The sequence below is a fragment of the Phoca vitulina genome, unplaced genomic scaffold (genome assembly GCF_004348235.1).
Source record: "Phoca vitulina isolate PV1807 unplaced genomic scaffold, GSC_HSeal_1.0 scaffold23, whole genome shotgun sequence".
In the NCBI taxonomy this organism is placed as follows: Eukaryota; Metazoa; Chordata; class Mammalia; order Carnivora; family Phocidae; genus Phoca; species Phoca vitulina.
The window spans coordinates 20,599,149-20,622,840 of NW_022589726.1; the positions used below are offsets into that span (position 1 = coordinate 20,599,149).

Sequence of the window (23,692 nt, forward strand, 5' to 3'; positions counted from 1 at the left end):
CCACCCAGGTGCCCCCCCATATTTGTTATTTTTATTTTTTTTAATTTTTATTTTTTTTATTTTTTTACTTTTTTAAGATTTTTTTTTTTAATTTGTTTATTTGACAGAGAGCACAAGTAGGCAGAGCAGCAGGCAGAGGGAAAGGGAGAAGCAGGCTCTCCGCTGAGCAGGGAGCCCGATGTGGGGCTCGATCCCAGGACCCTGGGATCATGACCTGAGCCGAAGGCAGCTGCTTAACCGACTGAGCCACCCAGGCGCCCCCATATTTGTTATTTTTAAAAAATTTGTGTATTTTGGATGTTAATCCCTTATCAGATATATGATTCGCGAATATTTTCTTTCATTCCATGGATTGCCATTTCACTCTGTTGATGGTTTCCTTTGATGCACAGACTTTGTTAAAGTTGAGTTTGTTTACTTTTTCTATTGTTGCCTATGCTTTTATTCCAAGAAATCATTGCCAAAGTCAATGTCATGAAGCTTGGTCTCTATTTTCTTCTAAGAGTTTTATAGTTTTAGTTCTTATACTTAGGTCTTTAATCCGTTTTGACTTAATTTTGCACATGGTGTTAGGTAAGGGTCCAACTTCATTTTTTTTTACAGTTAATGCTATGACAAATAATCTAACATAAAAGCCATTTTTGCTTGTGTGAATATATCTATAGGACAAATTCTGAAACAAAATTGATGAATCACAACATTTGTGCTTTTGTGATTTTTGTAAAATTGACAAAATGCCTTCCATAGATGTTTTATTAATTTACCCTCAGTATATTAGCTTTTTTTTTTTTTAGATCTTATTTATTTGTCAGATAGAGAGCACAAGCAGGGAGAGTGGCAGGCAGAGGGAGAAGCAGGCTCCCTGCTGAGCAAGGAGCCTGATGCAGGACTTGATCCCAGGACCCTGGGATCATGACCCAAGCTGAAGGCAGATGCTTAACCAACTGAGCCACCCAGGTATCTCAGTATATTAGCTTTAAAAAAAAAATCTTTTCCTACTTCATAGGTAAAGAATTTTAGTGTTGTTTGAATTTTCATTTTGAAATTGAACATCTTTTTTGTTTAAGAGCCATTTGATATCCTTTTTGTGAACTGTATGTTTGTATCTGGGCCAATTTTTTACTAAGTTGTTTGTGGTTTTCTTATTGCTTTATAAGAGTTCTTTTTAATTTAGGAAAATTAGCCTTTGGTCTGTAATATAAGTTGCAAGGTATCTTTCCAGCATGTCACTTGCCCATTATCTTCCATAACCTATTTATGGTCAGTGAAATACCAGAGATTTTTGGAAGTCTTTCACCCGGGGCGCCTGGGTGGCTGTCGTTAAGCGTCTGCCTTTGGCTCAGGTCATGATCTCGGGGTCCTGGGATCGAGCCCCACATCGGGCTCCCTGCTCGGCGGGAAGCCTGCTTCTCCCTCTTCCACTCCCCCTGCCTGTGTTCCCTCTCTTGCTGTGTCTCTCTCTGTCAAATAAATAAGTAAAAAATCTTTAAAAAAAAAAAAAAAAAGGACGTCTTTCACCCTACTTTATTAGAAAGCTCTGCTTAGTTGCAGAGTGATTCCCAGCCTGGTGAATGAGACGCTTATTAATATCTGATTGTTAAAATTTAAACAGTGACAGAACTGGAAGAGACCTTAGAAATCTTCTCACATAGTCATTTAATTTCATAGATGAGGCCCAAGTAAATGGAGTCATATAACCCAGGTTACATAGCAGGTAAGCAGTGGTGGCACCCTTGTTGAGAAGCCTTTGACTATATTTGAAATATATGTATGCCAGAACCAGGGCATTTTTCTGGCCTTCATTTTGAATAAGGTTATTCTATTTAACACACTAAGAAAGTTCTGAACTTATGAAGGTATTTTTGAATTGAAAGTTGGTTTTGGTAGAGGCATGGGCCCTTCCCCATTCTGCTTTTTATCTTTTTCTTTCTCCAAATGTCTTGTGAATTCAGAACTTCTACCTTAAGATAGAGAACAAATGGCCCTCTTCTAGGGTAGGATTGGTGCTGAGTTGTAGGCATATAGGCTCAAGGAGAGTCATGGGGTGGGGATTCTCTGGGTGATGGCCCTTTCCCTGCTTGACTCAGAGGCACTAAGGAAGCCAGGTGAAGGTTATTCTGGGTGGTCTGGGGATTTGCTGCAGTCTAGACCTCCCAGCCCATCTTTAGCTTCAAATGGAGAAAACCTGATCCCCCCTGAAAACCTCTGGGACTTCAGTTGTTTCTCAGGGATCTTCTGATCCAAGTAATAAAAATGATAAAAGTAATAATAAAATTAAAATAATTAAATCATACATGCCGGGCGCCTGGGTGGCTCAGTCGTTAAGCGTCTGCCTTTGGCTCAGGTCCTGATCCCAGGGTTCTGGGATCGAGCCCCACATCGGGCTCCTGCTCAGCGGGAAGCCTGCTTCTCCCTCTCTCACTCCCCCTGCTTATGTTCCCTCTCTCGCTGTCTCTCTCTCTCTGTCAAAAAATAAAATAAAATCTTTAAAAAAAAATAAATCATACATGCCTGTTTATCAGATCTAAGATGCCATCCACTGTAGCCTTGCCATTATTTTATGCGTCACTAAGAAAAAATGCTGCCAATTAAAAGGACCGATGCTTGCTTAGCACATAAACTTTTCTCATGTATCACCCTTATACATACCTAACACGGTAAAATAGTTTTTCTTTAAATACCAAATCATAGTGTAATTTCTTTAAAGACATTTTAAGTGGCATTTAAAACGTGCAATACCATCAAATACATTGAGCTAAAGTGACAGTACCAACAACTTAGATTAAATTCACACATGACCAGGCAGTATGACTACCTCTCCATCATTTGGCAAGAATTAAAAGATTTCAGAGGCATTAGTGTGGGGGAAATGTGCATCCTCGGATCAATGCAATGTTATATCCTTTGACTAATTCCAAAGCATTTTTACACATGTGATCTCAATCTTCACAGCAACCTGGAAAGTAGACATATAAAGCCATTTTCTAGATAAAGAAACTGAGACTTGCCAGAGATCATAGTTAATGAGTGATTAAAGTAGGACTTAAACCCCAGACTTTCTGCTCTACCTAGTTATTTCCCAGCATTTGACTTCCTCGCCTTGGACCTTTCCAATAGACCAGATCAGATGACTGGAACAATGCCGGAAGTGAGAGCCACTCTGATTTTGTGTTTCTTCTGATAGAGTTGATTAAAGACACTTGCTGGCAGAAATATGTAGGCAGAAGTGGTTTTCTTAAAGGTTTAAAAAGTAAAAATATAAATTTAATTTGAGGACATTCTCTTTCTCCCCCTCTTCTCTGAAGGTACCAGAAAGCAGCTGAAGAAGCAAACATGGAAAAGAGGAGAAGTGTAAGTATTGAGAAGCCCCAGGGCCTGTGGAGCTTCCCGAGTGGAGCCTGTGTGGCCCAGCCACCTGCAGCCTCCATGGGGCTTGGGCTCCATGTCAGCTGAGCTGGGCATGGGTGTCAGCTGCTCTGATTTGTGCGCCATTTACTCAGGAGAATGTGGCTCGGGTGCAAGGAATCTTATTTTTCCACCGAAGCTCTCCTCTTGAACCCTTTCTTTCTTCCCTGAGTTGAGTGAAAGATAGAAGGCCAAGTGCTTTGCCTGAGGTTAGTAAAATGGCTTACTACTTCTGCTCACGTTAGAATACAGGGTCCCCTAGGCTTCAGCCCTTGTTCCAAACCAAACAACCAGAATTTCTATATTTCTGCATTTAAATGATAGCAGCTGTGCAGCTGTTGTCATCCCCTGGGTTCTTTGTTTAAAGCACACTTCTTGACCCACTCTAGTTAGCAAATTTCTCAGCTGCAGGATCCGTCGAAGGCTAAAACCTTAGAACAAGCTCTCTGCTCGTAACCATTCTGTACTCTCCCCGCTGGCTAGCCTCCAGCTGGGCTGGAGAGTGTATTTCTTTTGAAATCTTACTTGATTTAATCTTATGAGGGAAAAAAACTCACATATTTGGGTAAGAATTATTTAGTTTGACTGGCATTGCAAAAATCTCCTCCTGGCAGTTTTTAGTACCCAACCTATTTAAATTAGTACATAACATGCCCCTGTCAATTTGTTCTCTCTAAGGGGGTAATGCTGACCAGGTCTTTGGCTTAATTGTCCTATAATTAAAAAATGGATCCCCTCTGGCACACTGTAAGCAAAAGCTACCATCATTTCACTCAAAGGTTGGTTTCTTTTCTTTCCTCCTCCTCTCTGTCCTGCCTGTGATTTTTCCCCTGCCTCCTTTCCTCCTTTCTTCTTTCATTTATTCATTTAGCAAGTATTCACAGATCACCTACAATGTGCCAAGCACTGTTTTAGGCACGAAGACAGACTACATTTTGGCCATCATGGAGTTTACATGATAGTGGGACAGATGAACAATAAAGAAATTGTGTCAGTGATTAGTGCTAAGAAACAATGTAAAGCAGGTAAGAGGGATAGAATGTAGGGTGGTCCAGAAAAGCCTCAGAAAAGCCTCTGATGAGGGGACATTGGAGCAGAGATCTGAGGATATGAACCAGGGAGAAGAATGATTCAGGTGGAAGGAAGAGCATATGCAAATGCCCTGAGGCAGGTACATTCTTAATGTGTTTGAGGAGTAGGAAAAGCAAAGTCATAGAGAGCCACTGTGAGGACCTGGGCTTTAACTCTAATCACATGGGCGCCTTTGGAGGGTTTGTGTGCAAAGGAGTGATGTGATCTGACTTAAATTTTAAAAAGAGGAGGAAGAGACTATAGGGACAATGGCAGAAACATGGAGACAAATTACAAGACAATTTCAGTGTTTAGGCAAGAGATGATAATGGATTGGACTGGAGTAGTAGCTATATAGATGATGAGAAGTGGTCAGGATTTATACTGAAAGTAGATAAAGAGAAGAACCGTGAATGGCAACAGTGGTTTGTGCTCAAACACCTGGAAAAATGCCATTAATTGAAATGGAGAAGACTGTAGTAAAAGCAGGTTTAGAGAAGGGACATGGTAGCAGCTCAGTTTGGAGCATGTTAAATATGAAATGCCTTAAAGACATCCAAGTAGAGATGTTATATAAGAACTTGTACATATAAATCTGGAACTGGAAGAGATGCGGGCTAGTGATAAGATGTGTGTGTATCAAAGATCAGTGGTATTTAAAGACATGAGATGTATGAGATCACTTAGGGAGTGAATATTCTATAGAAGAGAAGAGGTCTGAGGCCTGAGCTCAGGAGCACCTCGATTCAAAGTTAGAGAGATAAGAAGAAACCAGCAAAAGAGACTGGGCAGGAGCAACTGGTGAAACAGCAGTAGAAACAAGAGAATGGGTGCCGGAAGCCAAGTGAAGAAAATGCTTCTAAAAGGAGAGTTATTAGCAGAGTCAAACACACAGAGAAGCTGGGAACTGACCATTGGATTTGGCAAGATGAAGGTCATTGGTCATCTTGTGCTGTTTGGGAGTGGTGGGATAAAGGCCTGACTGGAGTAGGTTCAAGACAGTGTAGATAGATTTCTACGAGTGCAGACAAACATTTATGGAGCATCTCTTAGGTGCCAGGTGCTGAAGACACAAAGAGAATAAGATGTGGTCCTTGCCTTCGAGGGACTGTTTAGAGTTTGGAAAATAGAGTTTATAATCCCAGCGCAATTCGTACCATGTAGAGAAATACTTGTGGTGCTAGGGGAGAATTTAGGAGGAACTCATAACCTGGACTATGCCATGTCAAGGAAGGCTTCCCAGAAGTGGTACCTGACTAAATCCAAAGGAGAGGTAGGAATTAACTAAGCAAAGGAGGCAAAGAAGTGGCAGAGGAAGTGACACATGCACAGCACAAAGACATGAGAACAGGCACATTTGATGTTTGAAAAGATAATTGTCACATTCACCAAGATGGAGGACTCAGGAAAAGAAACAGATTAAAGGGTGAAGGGTAAAAAGAGGAGAAAGGAGACTTCAGCCTTAGACAAGGATGAGTTTAAGATGCCTATAGGATACCCAAGTGGAATTCCAGGTAAGGAGAGAGATCTACCTAGAGTTATAGGGTATGAGTCCTCAATAGGCAACTGGTGGGTAAAACCAGAAGGTAGATGACATCATCTACAGGGAATAGGTAAGTGAGCAAAGAGGACCTAAGATGGAACCTTGAGGGACCCCAGCATGTGGAGCAGGGGGAAGGGGGAACAGAGGAAGAGAAACCCGTAAAGAAGATTGAGGAGTGGCCAAAGAAATGGGAAGAAATCTAGAAAAAAAGGGGTTTCTCACAGTAACCATGAAAGGAAGGAATTTTTAGAAGGGGGGGTGGTCAGTAGTGTCAAATGCTATAGAGATACCAAATAAAATAAAGCAGAAGTGTCCATTGCATTTGCCAGTTGAGGTCAAAGGATGTGAACAGGTAATTAAGAAACAATACACATATGAAAAAATGCTTAGCCTCGTTAATAATAAAAAAATGTAAAGTAACCATGAGATATAAGTTGTAATCTAAACAGTTGGCAGATTTTTTTATTAGCTAATATTCAGTATGTGAGGAAATACGAACTCTCATACACTGGTAGTGATAGTATAGTAACCATACTATACTGTTCTGGATCTTGCTTTTAAACACATAATGTGCTTTTTGATATCTTCCTGTGTAAATATATATATTTATAATATCTAAAAAATATATGTAGTATATATATATAAGGGGGAAAAAGTTGAGAGTGTATGCACCAAACTGATGGCAGTGGGTATCTTGATGGGAAGGGGTAGGGAAGTCAAATAGGGAAAATTAGAGTATATATTCAAGGCATGTATACATTCCTATATTGATTGTGACTTTTCTTCCCCCCAGTAAGTTTTGTAATTACTTTTTTTTTTTTTTTTTTAAGACTGGGGGGGGCGGGGGGGGGGGGGGGGGGGTGAAGGGCAGAGGGAGAGGAAGAGAGAGAATCTCAAGCAGACTCCATGCCCAGCGCAAGGCCTGACTCTGGGCTCAGTCCCACAACCCTGAGATCATGACCTGAGCCGAAATCAAGAGTCAGACGCTTAACGGACTGAGCTACCCAGGCACCCCTTTTATTACTTTTGTAATTGAGAAAATAGTAAGTTAAAAATAAGATAATAAAATGAAAATGTTAAAGAGGTAATGGGTGATCTTGACTAGAGCTACTTCAGAAATGTTCGGGTGGTAGAGTTAGCATGAATGGAGAGCGAGCAAGTGGAAACAGCAAATACAGACAGTGCTTTCAAGACCCTTAACTATAAAATGCAAGAGACAGCAATAGCTAGAGGAACATACGAAGTTGAGGGAGTGTTACTTTTTTTTTTTTAGCAAACTTTTTATTTTGAAATAATTTCGGATTGACAGTAGAGTTCTTAAGATAGTACAGTTCCATGTATCTCCACCTACCTCCCCCTAATGTTAACATCTTGCATAACTCTCAAACATTTATCAAAACTAAGAAATTAACTGGTGCAATGCTGTTAACTAAACTATAGAATTTATTCAGATCCACCATTTTTTCCACTAATGACAGAGGGTTGCTTTTAACATCCACCAGAAGCCTGAATTGTCTCCTGAAGAACAGGGAGAAATATCCATATAAATTTATAGAAATGACTGACCAGGGGGCGCCTGGGTGGCTCACTTTGTTAAGTGACTGCCTTGGGCTCAGGTCATGATCCCAGGGTCCTGGGATCGAGCCCCGCATCGGGCTCCCTGCTCCTCGGGGAGCCTGCTTCTCCCTCTCCCTCTGCCCGCCGTTCCCCCTGCTTGTGCTCTCTCTCTCTCTCTGTCAAATAAATAAATAAAATCTTAAAAAAAAAAAAAAGTGACCAGATGAAATACTACATTCTGCCATGGAAAGCAAGTTAGAGAAACATTCAGAAGCAAGTGGGTACATTTATTCCTTCAGTAAATAGTGGGATCAGGTTACATGATAGCCTAGTTTTCCAGAAATTTACTTTTCCCTTTTTCTTCCTCTTCCACTTATATCTAGGAAACAGAAACACAGACCATTAATACTGCCATCAGTTATATTTTCATGTTCCTTTCAAGCATGCAACATGCCACTTCTTGAAATCTGTACAATTTGGGCACTCATCTCCATAATGACTGGCTACCACTTTTCTGAGAAGCTCTTCCCTTCCTCGGGGGCTGTACATCCCGGTAGTCCATGTTTGCAGCTGCGCTGCTGTCTCCTACCCAATATCCTCAGCTTTTAAGATGAAGATACCCCTGCCAAGATTTCAGCACTTAAGCTCATTTGACCCAGCCTCTACATTTTAATGGTGGAATAACGGAGACCCAAAGAGAGGAAAGAACTTATCCACGGTCATACATCTCAGATGGACAGTGCTGGGACACATCCCAACTCCAAGTTAAATGCTCCTGCAGAAAAGACATAGTGTTGCATTTCCAGGTTGTATCTAATCTGGATTCAGGAAGCCAGTTATGGTCCAGAGGCAAATCTGCCAAGATTCCCAGCCTTGCTGGGAAGAATAAACAGTGTGCTGGATGTCACGCTTGAGAGAGGAGGCTGTGGTCGTGTACCAACCAATGGGGCCCTTGAAAACTTGCAGCCTCCATGACTTCGCATGCCTCTTCTAGGAAAATACTTGGGAAAAAGTTAAAACCAACTAGAATTTCACCTTATTGTGTGCCCTACACCCCCACTCTGGAACAGTGGAGCCTATAGAGAGAATAGAAAGAGCAGTAAGAGACTGTAACCCAAGTTCAGGATTTGAGAAATGACTGGGTACTGTGGTTGATCATCATGAGGTGTGGCTGGAGGAGTAGGGAGGCCTACCCACTTAATATTAATTGTCACCACTTACTGGGTGCCTATTTATGTCAAATACTACACTACATGCTTTAATATAGGCACATCTGTTCTCCACAATAGCCAAGTATGGTAGGTTCCAGAAATTAAACTTGCCCAAGGTCACTTGTCTGGGTGGGGCTGGAGTAGACTAGTAACACATGTTCATTGTAGAAAATAGAAGTGGCTTGTAATCCCTTCTACAATGATAACCCAGGCCATCTCAATATAATACTCTTGCCACTTTGCGGTCCAAACTGCTTTTAGCTATTGCTTTGGTTCTGTACCTTCTTGCTTCTTTTCCTTCCCCAGAAGGACTGGAATCACTGCTTCTTCCCCATTTTTCTCTCCTTGGGTCCTAAAGCCCTGCACGCTGGCACTGCCTGGGGATGCTGCCAGGAGTGATTGCAGGGTGTGGGGCCTTTCATGCTGTCAGGCTGGACAGCCCTTTTTGTCCCCACTTAAACACTTTTGAACGTGTACCCTTAAGAACTCTCTTTAATAAAAGAGCACACTTACTCCTTGTTACAATGCCCCCTAAGGGATTTCCTCCACCCAGGCCCTTTTTGGGTCACTGCCGGTACTCCATTCCACAGATCCCTCTCTTCCTGGTCATCACAAGTAAAGTAGAAATGATCATTTTCCAGCTGCTTATAGTAACATCAGAACGTTTTAATATTCTGTAGATTTTTGTGATAGGAAGATGATGTATAGTTCTATTTTTTATTCATTTGTGTTAATAATGTATACACATTTATTGTAAAAAGGAAGAAAAAAAAATGTAGATGCACATAATCCATGATCCAAAGGTAACGTTAACATCCTGATGTCTTTTCTTCCAGACTACTTTTCTGTGTTTATAAATATACATTTGTATTATAAGATGGGATTATGTGGTCTTAAAATTTTTTTTTAAGATTTTATTTATTTGTCAGAGAGAGATAGAACACAAGAAGGGAGAGTGGCAGCAGAGAGAGAAGCAGGCCCCCTGCTGAGCAGGGGATGCCGATGCGGGCCTCCACCCCAGGACTCCGGGATCATGGCCCGAGCCGAAGGCAGACGCTTCACCAACTGAGCCACCCAGGCATCCCTGTGGTCTTAAAGTTTGCTTTTTTCCCCTCAAAAGTATCTTATGAGCATCTTTCCATGTCAATATACTTCAATCACACGATTACTGAGAAAAGTAGTGTCCAGTTACCAAGGCAAAATGCCACTTAGAGTGTCAGGGCTCCTGTTTAGGCTGGGCAAGGGCAGGGCAGGTGCAGTTGGAGACCCAGATGACTCATCCATTGTGTGGCAGGAGGCAGCATCCAGCAAAGCATGCTGCCAGCGATAAGACGGCACCAGCGTCCAGAGCAGTTTAAGTCTTCTTTTCCAGCAAGAAGACTTTTCATGCTTCTTGTATCTCTGATCCATTCATTCTTCCACCAGTGAATCATCTTGTCAGTAAAGATTTAAACACTAAAATCAAGCAGTTGTCCTCTGTAAGTTTTTTTTTTTTCAGACCTTGGTGCTATGTATTGAGAAGAGTAATAGGGTGAGAGACTTAATTCCCAATATAGCTGCTAATCCTGTTTAATTCCCGGAAGTCTTTCAGTCCTAGGTGGTTTGTCCTTTCTTTCTTAGTTGAAAGACGGGTGAGTCACAGACCACAGGAACGGAGGGCTCGAAGGTATTGGAATTCGTGGCTTGTTGGGAGTTGGTGCTGCTCAGCTTATTTATAGGAACGCTTTCAGAGTATGGGACATTGAATTTTACTTCATCAAGCATGTTTCCTCTGTTATTGTAGAACAGTAGTGGCAGGTTCCAGGTTGTTTGCGATCATATATGTATAAATTAATTCTGTTTTGACCCAGGTGAAAGTGACCTCTCTTAGATGTGTAAATGTGTGTCCTTCAATCAAGAAAGTGGGTGGTAGTGTTTTCATATGAAGCCTGGATATTTTTCTACCAGAGGATCTGTGAAATAGTAAATTTTCTGATAACTGAGAATTTACACATGGACAAACGTGTGTAGAGAAGAGCAGAAGAAAAAAAGAGGATTGGGTTCTTATGTAAAAATAAAATTTGTTCATATGCATGTAGATTATGGCAGGTATGATAAGATATCATTTATGCAAATACATGTAAAAGTCTGGTGAGTTCTCTAAATTTCTACAAATACTTTCAATCCTTGATGATACTATCCACAATTATGGTATTGTATAGTTTCAGCTATACTGTGTCTTTGTCATATTTAAAAGAAAAAAAACCCCAGCAGGATTCCCCATGTAATTTTGTGGTATGTAATGATGAACTTGTATTAATGCATATTTTGCGGTGTTTAAAGTACCTAGTATTTTGCTTCCTCTTTCTTGTTTTCCTTATTAATCTTTGGATAAAAATCCCTTGTCTCCAATGTAACTATCATTAGATCTGGGCTCTCTTTTCTCCTCATTTTGTCCTTATAAGGCTATCCTGTTTTATCACTTCCTGCTTCAGCTCCTGACTTTTTCTCTCTTCCCCTCTCCCCGGGTGGATGCTTTCTCCATGTGGCAGGGCTGTAACTGTTCACAGCTGTCTGAAACGCCCGTGGACCAGGAGCAGCTTAGAGTTTTAACTTTCATTTTACAAAGAACAACATGTTTGAATGTTTCAACAGGCAAGTTATAACTGGCACTTACTTCTTGCTCTTCTAGAACACTGAAAATATCCCCCAGCACTGCAGGAGGGGTATCCTGACTGTGTTAAAGAAGAAGTGGGAGAACCCAGCCCTGGGAACAGAGTCTCACACAGACTCCCTGCGAAACGGCAGCGCTGAGGTCAGACACGGAGGCAACCATCCTGCCGGTGAAGTGGCTAGAAGCTCTGCCCCTGAGGCCGAAGCTGACCAGGAAGAAAGAGTCCACCCCAGACCTAGACTCGGATCACCTTCTGAAGCCCTTACTCAGTGGCCGAATCTCCTCATTGAGGGCAGCGAGCGTCTTAAAGACCACTCGAAAGAAAGTAAAAAAATGGAAAATTGTCTAGGAGAATCCAGGCATGAAGTAGGAAAACCTGAAATCAGTGAAAACACAGAAGCCGCAAACAAAATAGAGAAATACAATGTTCCGCTGAACAGGCTTAAGATGATGTTTGAGAAAGGTGAACCAACTCAAACCAAGGTAAGGACTGGGCCGGTGGCAGGCTTGAGAAAGCCGATTCAAGTGATTAAACAAAGCTGTTTTTCTGATCTAGACAGTTTGAGTGGTGGCCAGTATGTCTTTTGATTCAAAATTAAATGAATTAACGAGAAGTCTCGAATTATTTACACAGATGCTAAGATTTTGCGGATCTGTGACCCAGTTCCACGTGAAATCAAGCACACACTGGGATTCAGGTTAATATCTAGAAATGAAGAGTTTGGTGCCGATTAGATTTTGTGTTTTTATACGCTTGCCCTTTTAATTTGTCTTCCTGTGCCTTTTGTCATTTGTAGCTTTGGGGGGTGGGATTACTGCTGAATCTCTCTCTGCTTGGACACAGCTGCAGGCTGAGTATTAAGGCCAGAGTTTAACATTAAGACTGAGGCTTAGTTGTCTCTTTGCTAGCTGACTCCTTCTCTTCTCCACTTCCTCATCTGTGCCGTCCAACAAATGTTTTCTATCAGCTAAAATCCTCTCCCAGGAAAAATCAGTGAGGATAGCCAGATTAGCTGTAGCCTTCAGGAGTTTTGACTTGCAAATGCTCAGGGTTGCATTTTCCTACAACTGCTAATGAAATTTGATCCTTCGTGTGGATTGCAGACCGGGTACCCAGAGGGAATTACTTAACTAGAAAATGAGTTACATATGCTGGTGACTTATAACACAATCCAGGGGCGGCAGAACTGGTAAATTTTTCCAGTTTTCTCATACTTTCCTGCGTATCTGGCTTTGTACATGGGGATGGTTTGTTACAACAGTCATTATAATGAAATAAACAGATCTGACAGGAAGCAAAGCCATCATTTTCTCTAGATTCCATCTAGATGGGAAAGCTGAAATTTTTTAAGCTAAATATTTGGCCCAAATCCCTGCATGTGTGAAGTAATGGTATAAGACCTTCTTTCTGAGAGAAAAATTTGATAACTCGTCCTATAATCTTCAGTTATGTTTGACGTGACTTAGTTTATCTCTTTCCGTAAGTTGCAGTGGCTGGAGCTTTCCAGCCTAGAAAAGTCCTTGGGTGTTTAAAGGATCATCTATTTTGAGGATGTAGTAAGAATTTGTAAAGGTTTGCAAACCTAGAACCCTTTCCTGTGCATGAGTTTTAGCTCTATTTTAACATTGAAACCAGTTGGCAAAAGATGTAACCACAAAGCAGTTTTATGACTTTCCTTAAAACTCTCATCCCTCTCAATTTTTAGTCCTCTAGGCCTGCCAACTCCCTCTTTATCCTTTATGGTCTTAATAAAAAAAAAATTTTTAGGTTTGTTTTTTTTTTTAATTTAAATGGGAAGAAGAATTTTAAGTGGAAGGGAAAAAATGTCAGAAATCCTAAATAGAGAGGAAGGGGTTTTGTTGTGACTCAAAGCACCATTGTAAGCCTCCTCCTCAGAGACCCTGTTAGGGGCAGGACGGCTGATGTCATGCCAGCACACACAATGTCGATTCAGTGCAAAAGCCTGGTGCATGTCGAAACTGGCCTAAGGTAGGAAATGACTGGGATTGCAGCAAACAAAAATGCTGATTATGTGTAAGGATCTGGTGAGAGACTTTTTTCTCATAAATGTCTGGCGAGAGATGGGTCAGAACAAGCCTATCACTTTGTGGCTGGTCAGAGTAGAGAAAGACTCCTCATATAAAGAAAGATCCTTCTAGATCTCTAATAGCACAGGGCAGGCAGCCTGATTGTTAATGGTATAGGAAGATGGGGGGGTGGAGGGGGGATGTCTAAGATTGACCTGGGCTTTTTTAGGTGCCCTTTAAAACTTCCTGATTAAATAGTCCTTTGTCACTTAATGGACTGCTTGGTAAAACAGAACTGCCCTTGGTTTTATAGCTGTTTCTAAATAACCATCCTTTATCCATGTTAGAAACATGAATAGTTTACTTTAAAAAAGTTTTGTCTAATATTTTCAAAAAATATTTAAAAAAAAGTTTTGTCTACTTTAGCTTAAGGAATAACAAAATTAGCTTGAAATTACGTTACAGTTATTGTTAACATAATTTCAGCTTTAACATGGATAACGCTTTAATCGGGAAGTTACATAATTGGATCTTTGGAAGGAAGCTCTGAGAAATACATATGGTAGGGACACTAGAAGTCGCTTTAGGAGCAAGAGTCTACAAGAAAGAGTATATACTTCAGAGCTAACAAATTAGTACCTCCATAAGACAAGCAAATATAGTAGGTACAAATTGTGTGAATCTTTGGTTCCGTAACTAAATTTTAGAGAACTGGACTGAATCTCAACTAACTAGCTGGGCAGGGTCAGGGAGCACATAGATAATGGAAATAATGCTCTAATGCTGTGTCCTCTTAAATCTTTTTCTCAGTTATTTACAGGAGACAAAGTTAATTGGCTTGAGTTCCACTTTTGTTAGCCTCTCTTGCTCCCTTTTGCCTGAGATGGTTCTGTTCTTGTCCACTTTTCTTCCTGATCTCTGCCCTCCTGTTTTTCTCTCTCTCCTTGTGAAATCTCACCTCTTTCCATGACTCTAAGAGGTGAACCCCCAAACTAGATTTTAATTCTCAGTTCTTAACCCAAGCTTCAGCCTCATATTTCTGGTTGCCTGCCAGATCAGACATCTCTGAATATCCCTTAGGCACTCACATTCAAGAAGGCTAAAAAAGAATCCATTGTCTTTCCAACCAAAAACCTGCTTTACCCCAGTTCCCTTCATGCATTACCATGCACCAAATCTTCTTGTCTGTAAAACTTGGAATCAGTTCTTCCTTCTGCCTGCCTCCTCTTCCCAGTCAGTCACTTACTAAGCCATCTAAATAAGCCTACCCTCAGGACGCCTGGGTGGCTCAGTATCAGTTGGGCATCTGCCTTCAGCTCGGGTCCTGGTCCCAGGGTCCTGGGATCAAGCCCCATATCGGGCTCCCCGCTCAGTAGGGAGTGCTTCTCCCTCTTCCCCCACTCGTATTCTCTCTGTCTCTCAAATATATAAATAAAATCTATAAATAAATAAGTAAGTAAGTAAGTAAGTAAGTAAGCAAGCAAGCAAGCAAGCAAGCAAGCCAGCCAGCCTGCCCTCTATACATCTCTCAAGTATGGGCCATTCTGTCTGGTCCCATAGTATTGCTATGACCTCCCCCATCAGCCTCTTTTCTTTCTTCCCATGCATCCTCTACACTGTTGCTATTTATTTTTCTAAATAGAGTTGTAAATTAGTTTACTCAGAAACTTTTGATGACCCAGGGCACCACCCAGGCAGTCAGTTAAGTGTATCTGACTCTTGATTTCTGTTCAGGTCCTGATCTGGGGTCATGAGATAGAGCCCCATGTAGGGCTCCATGCTCAGTGCAGAATCTGCTTAAGATTCTCTCTCCCTCTGCCCCTCCCACTCATTCTCTCTCTCTCTCAAATAAATAAATAAATAAATAAATCTTTAAGAAAATTTGATGCCTCAGAATTAATCCATATTCAATATTGGGTCTTCCACAGTCTGAGCTCAACCTACCTTTCAATCTCAGAGCCAGTCTTATACTTAAACCCTGGATCACTCCTTACTCTCTAAATCATTCATACCTATCCCCAGTTACTGTCTTCTGAAATTTATCTCCCAAAGGTCTGTCAAAACTGTGAGACCTTACCTCAGCTTCTCTCAGATAAATTAACCCTTCTTACTCTCCTATACCTATAGAATTTTCTTTTTACTTCTGTTTGGGCATTTATATCATGCTTCCCTTAATAATCATGTGTAAATTTGTATACTCCTGGGGCACCTGGGTAGTTCAGTCGGTTAAGCGTCCGACTCTTGCTTTTGGCTCAGGTCATGATCTCAGGGTTGTGGGATTGAGCCCCCTATTGGGCTCTGCGCTGGGGCAGGGGGCGGGGTTCTGCTTTCCACTCTGCTCTTCCTCCCCTCCCAGCCCCCCAGCCCCATTCTCTAGCTCTAAAAAATAAATAAAATCTTTTTATTCAGTATACTCCTGAAGTCTGTAATTTCTTTCAAAGTGATGTTTTTCTTCCCCAATGGTTAGTACAAGGACTTAGCTCTTAGTGCTTACTTAATAAAAGGAAGAAACAAAGCTTAGAGTTCAAATAGCTTATAAATAGTAAGAATTGATTAAATGCTCTTCCTCACTTATTCTCTACCTTTAGTGAATAGATACATTATTCGGATCAGATAGTTTAGTTGAACATGATGGCTCTAATTCCTATGAGCAAATGAGCAGTGGGTGGATTGATATAACCTACCATCATTACTAGGAAAAAGAAACATTCCCCCCCCACCCCAGGTGGTCTAGCAATCCTAACTTCATGTATATGTTGATCTGGATTTTAGGTAGCTGAGGTAACTATTCTGGATATCCTTTTATGAAAAAGATAGCTGATTAGTCATAACCAACATTCAGTTATCATCATGTTGACATTTGAATCCATAATCTTTAAAACCAGGATGTCGTTATTCAAAAAATTAAGTACCTCTTTTATGCCCTGGAATGACCAGGAGCATATAAGGAGCATGTGACAGGCTCATTCAGTCTCACTTCTTTCTGTTTTGTTCCTAACATATTTGGTTCACACAAATCCTTGGATAGGAGAATAAAGACCGAATATTTGGGTGACCTATTTCTGCCTTCATAACCTATTTCAATTATTGTCTTCTGGTGGGTCAGGATTGAACGACTTAGGTGTAATGCAAGAAAATAAGACTAGACTGTGGATGTCTGTTGATACTTTAATACAGATGTGGAGTACTTCTTTTTTTTTTTTTTTTTTTAAAGATTTTATTTATTTATTTGACAGAGAGACCACAGTGAGAGAGGGAACACAAGCAGGGGGAGTGGGAAAGGGAGAAGCAGGCTTCCCGCTGAGCAGGGAGCCCGATGCGGGGCTCGATCCCAGGACCCTGGGATCATGACCTGAGCCGAAGGCAGACGCTTAACGACTGAGCCACCCAGGCGCCCCTGGAGTACTTCTTCTTCCATGAAATGTTTCCAATTTCTAGGAGAGGAGTTTGATAGAGTAGAGGAGAGAGTACCTCCTCACCAAAAATCACTGTTTCCTAAAACACATAAGCTCACTCATTTGTTCATTCTTTGGAGACTAACCATGGATGGGAAGTTGCAATGAGAAAATAATAAGTTTGTCCATAAGTGAAAAGAATTAAACTATTTAGAAATTTTTTTCTTTCTCCTTTCCCCCCCATTATTCATGGTATATTTTAATGCTTCCAGTTAGTCATATTTTAATTGTATTAACTTGTCTTATATTACAAAGGCAAAACAGTACACTCAGCTAAAATAGAAGTATCTAAAATAAAAATGGAAGTTTCCCTTGTCCCAGCCCCCTTTTCACTTGTTTGCTACTTTTCTTCCCTTAGACTTCTAAGCCCTTAAACTTCCCTTAGAATTTCTGTTCCTCTTGTCACCAGGATCATTATATGAGTGGCTAGCACCAAAACACCAACAAAAGCCGCACTTGTTAATATGAGACTAAAACCATCCTTCTTCAAACAGTCCAAAATTTTTGTGGTTTTTCTTTGTGTAACTTCCTGGAAGTGACATTTGGTATTTTGTTTAGCTTTCTGTAACTCATACAGAACAGTGTTTACGTGTTGCTGTCCTGGAGTAAGCCCTGGAGAAAATAAGGCAACCAAGCTGAAGTCTGATCTGTGTTCATTAGATATTTTAACCATAGCCAACCAATCTGTAATCTACATCAAGGAGACAATTTATATTTGCCTTCTTGAAGAATGGGTAGGTGTCCATAGGGAATCTGTACATTGTTATAAAATTATCCATGACATTTTATTTTCTCCTTTCTTGGTTAACAACTACATGTGCTCTCTTATACACTTAATGTATCTTAATAACATTTTTCTTCTGCTTCCTTAATGTCTTAAGTAATTCATTTGAAATTATATTCCAAGAAGAATAAAATTCCGAGGATGTTCATAATTGGTATTAATTACATATTTTTAAGCCATAATTTTAAGATGGACTTAGGGCGGAAAGGGACTTGAATAACTGTCAACATCACTGTAGGGTCTAATGTAGTCTTTTTTTTTTTTTTTTTTGAGAGAGAGAAAGCACAAGCAGGGGGTGGGGTACGAGGAGGGGCAGAGGGAGAAGCAGACTCCCCGCTGAGCAGGGAGCCCGATGTGGGATGTGGGGCTCTGGGATGTGGGACTCGTGGGATGTGGGGCTTGTCCCAGGACTCTGAGATCACGACCTGAGCCAAGGTCAGATGCTCGACTGACTGAGCCACCCAGGAACCCCTAATATAGTCATCTTAATGTAGGTGAGTATATCTTTAGTTTGGTTATCAGCAAATCATAAATCTTAAATTGACCCAACATTAAACATCCAATAGATACATTACTAGAGCTTTAAATATGGATACAGTAACTGGTTTTGTTAAATAAACACAATAATTATCTTTGATTTTTCTATCAATGCCATCTTTCTCATATATCCTGCTAAAAGTTTTTTTTTTTTAAGATTTTATTTATTTTTTTTGACAGAGAGAGACACAATGAGAGAGGGAACACAAGCAGGCGGGTGGGAGAGGGAGACCAGGCTTCCCGCGGAGCAGGGAGCCCGATGCGGGGCTCTATCCCAGGACCCTGGGATCATGACCTGAGCCAAAGGCAGACGCTTAATGACTGAGCCACCCAGGGGCCCCTAAAAGTAATTTTTTTTGATGATTTGTTATATTCATCCATGATTTATAGCTTCTTCTATAATTTCAAAATATAAGTACACTCTGTCAGTGTTATTTTGACTGACCTCTCTCTCTAGCAGATCATTTCTGGTAAAGACGTCATACCAGTGTAAATTAAGTTTTATTTACCCTTAATTAGTAACAGTAATTCTTTTGTCTTTCATGGTAAGGTAATAATGGATCCAGGTGTAGAGATGCAGGTCAGGGAATTCTGATATTTCTCACTGTTTGTTGCGCTAAATGGCTGCTCTTGATGTACCAACTGGAGACCAGTCATGTCTCTTCTGTTTACTTCCAGGCCAACTTAACTACTTACTGGTTTTTAGCCAGTTTCATTACAATAAAACATGTTGAAAAGTTAAAAACAAAACCAAAACAAAAACATGTTAAAAAGAAATGTCAGAGTGGCGCCTGGGTGGCTTAGTTGGTTAAGCCTCTGCCTTGGGCCCAGGTCATGATCTCTGGGTCCTGGGATTGAGCCCCACATTGGGCTTCTGCTTCTCTCTCTCTCCCTCTGCTGCTCCCCACCACTCATTCTCTCTCTCTCTCAAATAAATAAAATCTTAAAGAAAGAAAAAAAGAAAAAAGGAATGTCAGATGACTGGAACGTTCTGTAAGCAAGTTTGGCTCCATTAGAGTTTGGAGTGGCCAGAAAGACTTCACTTACCCCCTCAAATATGACTGCCTTTATCTTTCTGGAATCAGACTCACTCCTGGATTAGACAACATAGGTGTGTATATCCAGATGAATATATTAGTCATTTTCTCTAGTCTTCTAACTCATCAGTTAAAATGAGTGAAAAATCCCTATCAATATCTTTGACATAAACCTAAAAACTGTACAGGACTGTAAGGTTATTTAATCCAGCTCACTGCTCTCAGGATATTAAAATCCCTAATTTAGGGGTGCCTGGGTGGCTCAGTCGTTAAGCATCTGCCTTCGGCTGAGGTCATGATCCTGGGGTCCTGGGATCGAGCCCCGCATCGGGCTCCCTGCTTGGCGGGAAGCCTGCTTCTCCCTCTCCCACTCCCCCTACCTGTGTTCCCTCTCTCGCTGTGTCTCTCTCTGTCAAATAAACAAAATCTTAAAAAATAAATAAATAAAATCCCTAATTTACAGGTGGAAACAACTGAGGTCAGAGAAGTTAACTGACATGCCCAATGTGATTGGCTAATTAATATCAGAACAAGGACTGAAATTGTTTAGTACCCTGTCTCTACCATGTAACAGTGTCTTCATTAATATTGTAATAACTGTGTATTAGGTAAAAACAACTGGCCATGGCCTTCCTTATCTGAAATCTAAAGAAACTGGGAAAAATTTTAAACATATCAACAGTTGTATTCTCAAAGACTTTAGCTCTCTATCTTCCCTCTTCCCACATTTTATAGTCTTGTAACTGAATTAAAAGCATCAGGGCAGTGAAGAGAAGAAATACATTGGAATGCAAGAGATTTGTACTAAAACTCTTGAGTTAGAATTGTCCCTCCTCCCTCCCCTGCCACACACAGTAAACCAGAAAAGAAAAGAAAAAGCCAAGTAAACCAGGAAAAACCAATAACTTTCACCAGGAAAAAAGAATGAAACAACTGTGCACAATGATATCCTATCATTGCATAATTAGTTTTTACATGGTTTTCGTCCCTGTGTGCTCACTGTTTTTGTGTGCCTTATCTTTTGTTTGGTCTTTTTTATATAGACCTTTCTATGTATTTTCCTAGTTCATGTGGTTATCCTTTTATGGCAATGTAGTATTTCATTATAGTTTAATCATGCCCCAATAATTAGATATTTTTCTAGTCTAATAAAAAGCTCTAAGCATCTTGGCAGAAACATTTTGTTTTTAGTTATTTGGGGGGAAGGGCAATATTACTGAAGTGATGTTCTCATGATCAAAAGCCATAATTCATTAAACGTTCTTCTTGGGGCACCTGGGTAGCTCAGTCTGTTAAGTGTCTGCCTTGGGCTCAGGTCATGATCCCAGAGTCCTGGGATCAAGCCCCACATCGGGCTCCCTGCTCAGCGCAGAGTCAGCTTCTCCCTCTCCCTCTGCCCCTCCCCCCCGCTCTTGCTCTCCCTCTCTCTCCCTGTCTCTCTCTCAAGTGAATACATAAAAAAACTTAAAAAAAAAAACCAAAAACCATGTTCTTATATATTTTCAGCTGGTTCTCAAAAATTATACTACTTTATAACACTAGCACAATCTAAGGACATATTTAATTCTCCAGCACCTTCTCAGCATTTGGTTTTTATCATTTTTATCTATTTGTATTAATAAATATGATGTATTGCCTCTCCTTTTTTTTTAAGATTTTATTTATTTTAGAAAGAGAGCACAAGCAGGGGGAGGGGCAGAGGGAGAGGCTGACTCCTTGCTGAGCAGGGAGCCCGATGGGACTGGATCCCAGCATCCTAAGATCATGACCTGAGCCGAAGGCAGACACTTAACTGACTGAGTCACCCAGGCGCCCCATCCTTTCTTTTCTTTTTTTCCTAATTTTAAGTGTAACACATAATTTTTGTAGAATGCTTAGAAATACAGAAAATATAAAGAAATCCCACAACCTGGATATAAAGAGCTCCTTCTATATGTATTATTTCACTTAAAAGAGCTCCATTTTTTTCTATTTTCTTCTACCTGGAGAAGGAAATGTTGTCTCTCAGTACTTTGAGAAATTAAGGCTAGGTTTTATCTACTCCCTATGCACAGTTCAGCAAAGTCCCATTTTCCCTAAAGGTCATCCTCTACCCTTGACTTTGGAGGGATGAGAGTCAGAAGGAAGGTCAAAGTTGAAAGGTTGAAGAAAGTGGCTGAGAGAGGTATGAGGTAAATAAAGGTATTGAGAATCAACTTTTAGACAGAATTTTTCCTAAAAATTAGGGGGGACAGGAAATCCTGCTTTTTACTTGATAATTGGGACCTCACTTACTTTATTCCTTTAAGAAAATTCTCCAGAGGGGCTCCTGGGTGGCTCAGTTGGTTAACAGTCTGCCTTGGCTCAGGTCATGATCTCAGGGTCCTGGGATTGAGCCCTGCATCTGGCTCCCTGCTCTTCCTCTCCCTGTGCCCGTCCCCCCGCTTCTGCTTTCTCTCTCTCTCTCTCAAATAAATAAATAAATAAAATCTTTAAAAAAAAAAGAAAAGATAATTTTGCAGAGGAAAGAAATTCTACAGACTACTGGCTAAAGGCTCTAAACTCTTTTTCTCTTATTGGTATGTATTGATGCATTTAGTTTATGGATTCTCAGAGAGTATTTCAAGGGGCCGTCCCACTAATGAGAGTTACTACAGTCAGCTGACAGGAAGGAGGACTTGTGGGGTGGGGTGAGGCCAAGTCTTAGGAAATTCCAGAAAGTCTTGAAGTGTCTTGTCTTTTCTCTTAACAGGCTCCCTCAGGCATCTGAGTAAACAGGGCTGAACTGTGATAAAAATGTGTTACAGAAGAGTATTTCAGTATAAGAATTCCTGTTTTTTTTTTCTTTTTGTGTTCTTCTACTTCCTTGAGAAATATTAGAGGAAACTCCTCCTTCTTCCTGTACCTCAGATTACCACTTGTAAAATGAGGATCACAAAATTCATTGTAAATGCATTTGAGTTCTTGTTATTCTTAATATTTGAGTGATTTGTAGGTGAACCAGTATTGAAAGAAATGCTTAGTGCTTCATCTGGGATCTCATTAAAAGCTCTCCCATCTCAGAGCTGTGTTCTTCTTCAGAACCAGTGTCAGTATAACTTTGATTTCCAGAGACATTTCTATTTTTCTTGAAGACCAAATGGCTTTGCACATTCACTTTTTTAGTACTTGGAAGAAAAGAATTTGGAGTCCTGATACCCTCATGTACCAGAAGGCTTTAAAAAAGAAAAAGGTTCTTAACTTTATTTAACCTGAAGGTTTAAATTGAAAGCTAGCAAAGATGGAGAATTTTATGCATCTAAAACCAAAGTAAGGGGCGCCTGGGTAGCTCATTCGTTAAGCGTCTGCCTCTGGCTCAGATCGTGATCCCAGGGTCCTGGGATCGAGCCCCGGGCTCCCTGCTCAGCGGGGAGCCTGCTTCTCCCTCTCCCACTCCCCCTGCTTGTGTTCCCTCTCTTGCTGTGTCTCTCTCTGTCAAATAAATAAATAAAAATCTTTAAAAATAAATAAATAAAACCAAAGTAAGCCTCTGCCCTAGCAAGGCATATATTCTGGTTCTAAATGGACTTGCTCCCAGTAATGCCAGTGCAGGGACTCTGCATGAGACAGAGAGGGATTTGACTACAAGTACAGACTATCTGCTATCTGCAGGTTGTGCTATCTGCAGGTTGTGACACGTAATGCATACTCTTGGAATCGTACCTGAACTTTACCTTTAACAGAATGTAAATATTTGAAATATTGCTTCATTATGAAGGATGCAGAACCCGTTCTCCTTTGGTTACCAAAAAATATATATATATATATATTTCCAGGCTTTCTCCCTTTTTTGAGCCCAGAAAATTCTAATTTTTATAGTAATCATCTTACAGTCAAGCAGCATTTGGAGTAAGTCTTTGGAATTTCCTTTACTTTAATTATCTGCAAATGAAAAATGTTTTGAAAATAAAAAAATGTGGATGGGGAGGGTGTCCTGTCAAATTTATCTTTTTGTTTTGGCTGGTGATCTTCATTTCTAGATGGGGGGCTGCTCTCAGAGCAAGAGTTTGTTGCATCATGTGAGTCATGTGGATGTGGTTGTTGTTGGTGCAGCTGACCTGAGCATAATGTGGCAAGGTTAGAGTTGCTACAGCTTATTTTATTTTTTTATCAGTTAATAATGTAATTAGCAAAGCTGACTGGAGATAAATTATTTGAAATGTATATTGAATTTGCAAGAAACTATTGTCGTTGGTATGGTACAAACAAACCAGGCCTTGGCTCTGATTTCTGAAGTGGCATGTTTTCTCTCTCCAGTGGGGGTGGGGGAGGACTTGAAAAAGTTCAGTCTTAAACTTTACTGTTGAGTTGATTAGTCCATTGAACTTAAAGGTTTAATAACTATTTACTAATGTTGATTTCAGAAGGGTGCTAAGTGTTTTACTCTTCTGTC

At 40.5% G+C, this 23,692-nt stretch overlaps 1 protein-coding gene across 2 annotated transcripts in view; it reads left to right on the forward strand.

Annotated features, from left to right (window-relative positions):
• LIMA1 (LIM domain and actin binding 1) overlaps positions 1 to 23,692 on the forward strand; it is a 91,098-nt gene that overhangs the window by 44,195 nt on the left and 23,211 nt on the right. For both annotated transcript variants that reach the window (XM_032420495.1, XM_032420497.1), the window contains exons 3-4: positions 3,306 to 3,351; positions 11,459 to 11,923. In XM_032420495.1, coding sequence (XP_032276386.1) covers positions 3,306 to 3,351; positions 11,459 to 11,923 — 511 coding nt within the window. The remainder of the gene's footprint in view (positions 1 to 3,305; positions 3,352 to 11,458; positions 11,924 to 23,692) is intronic.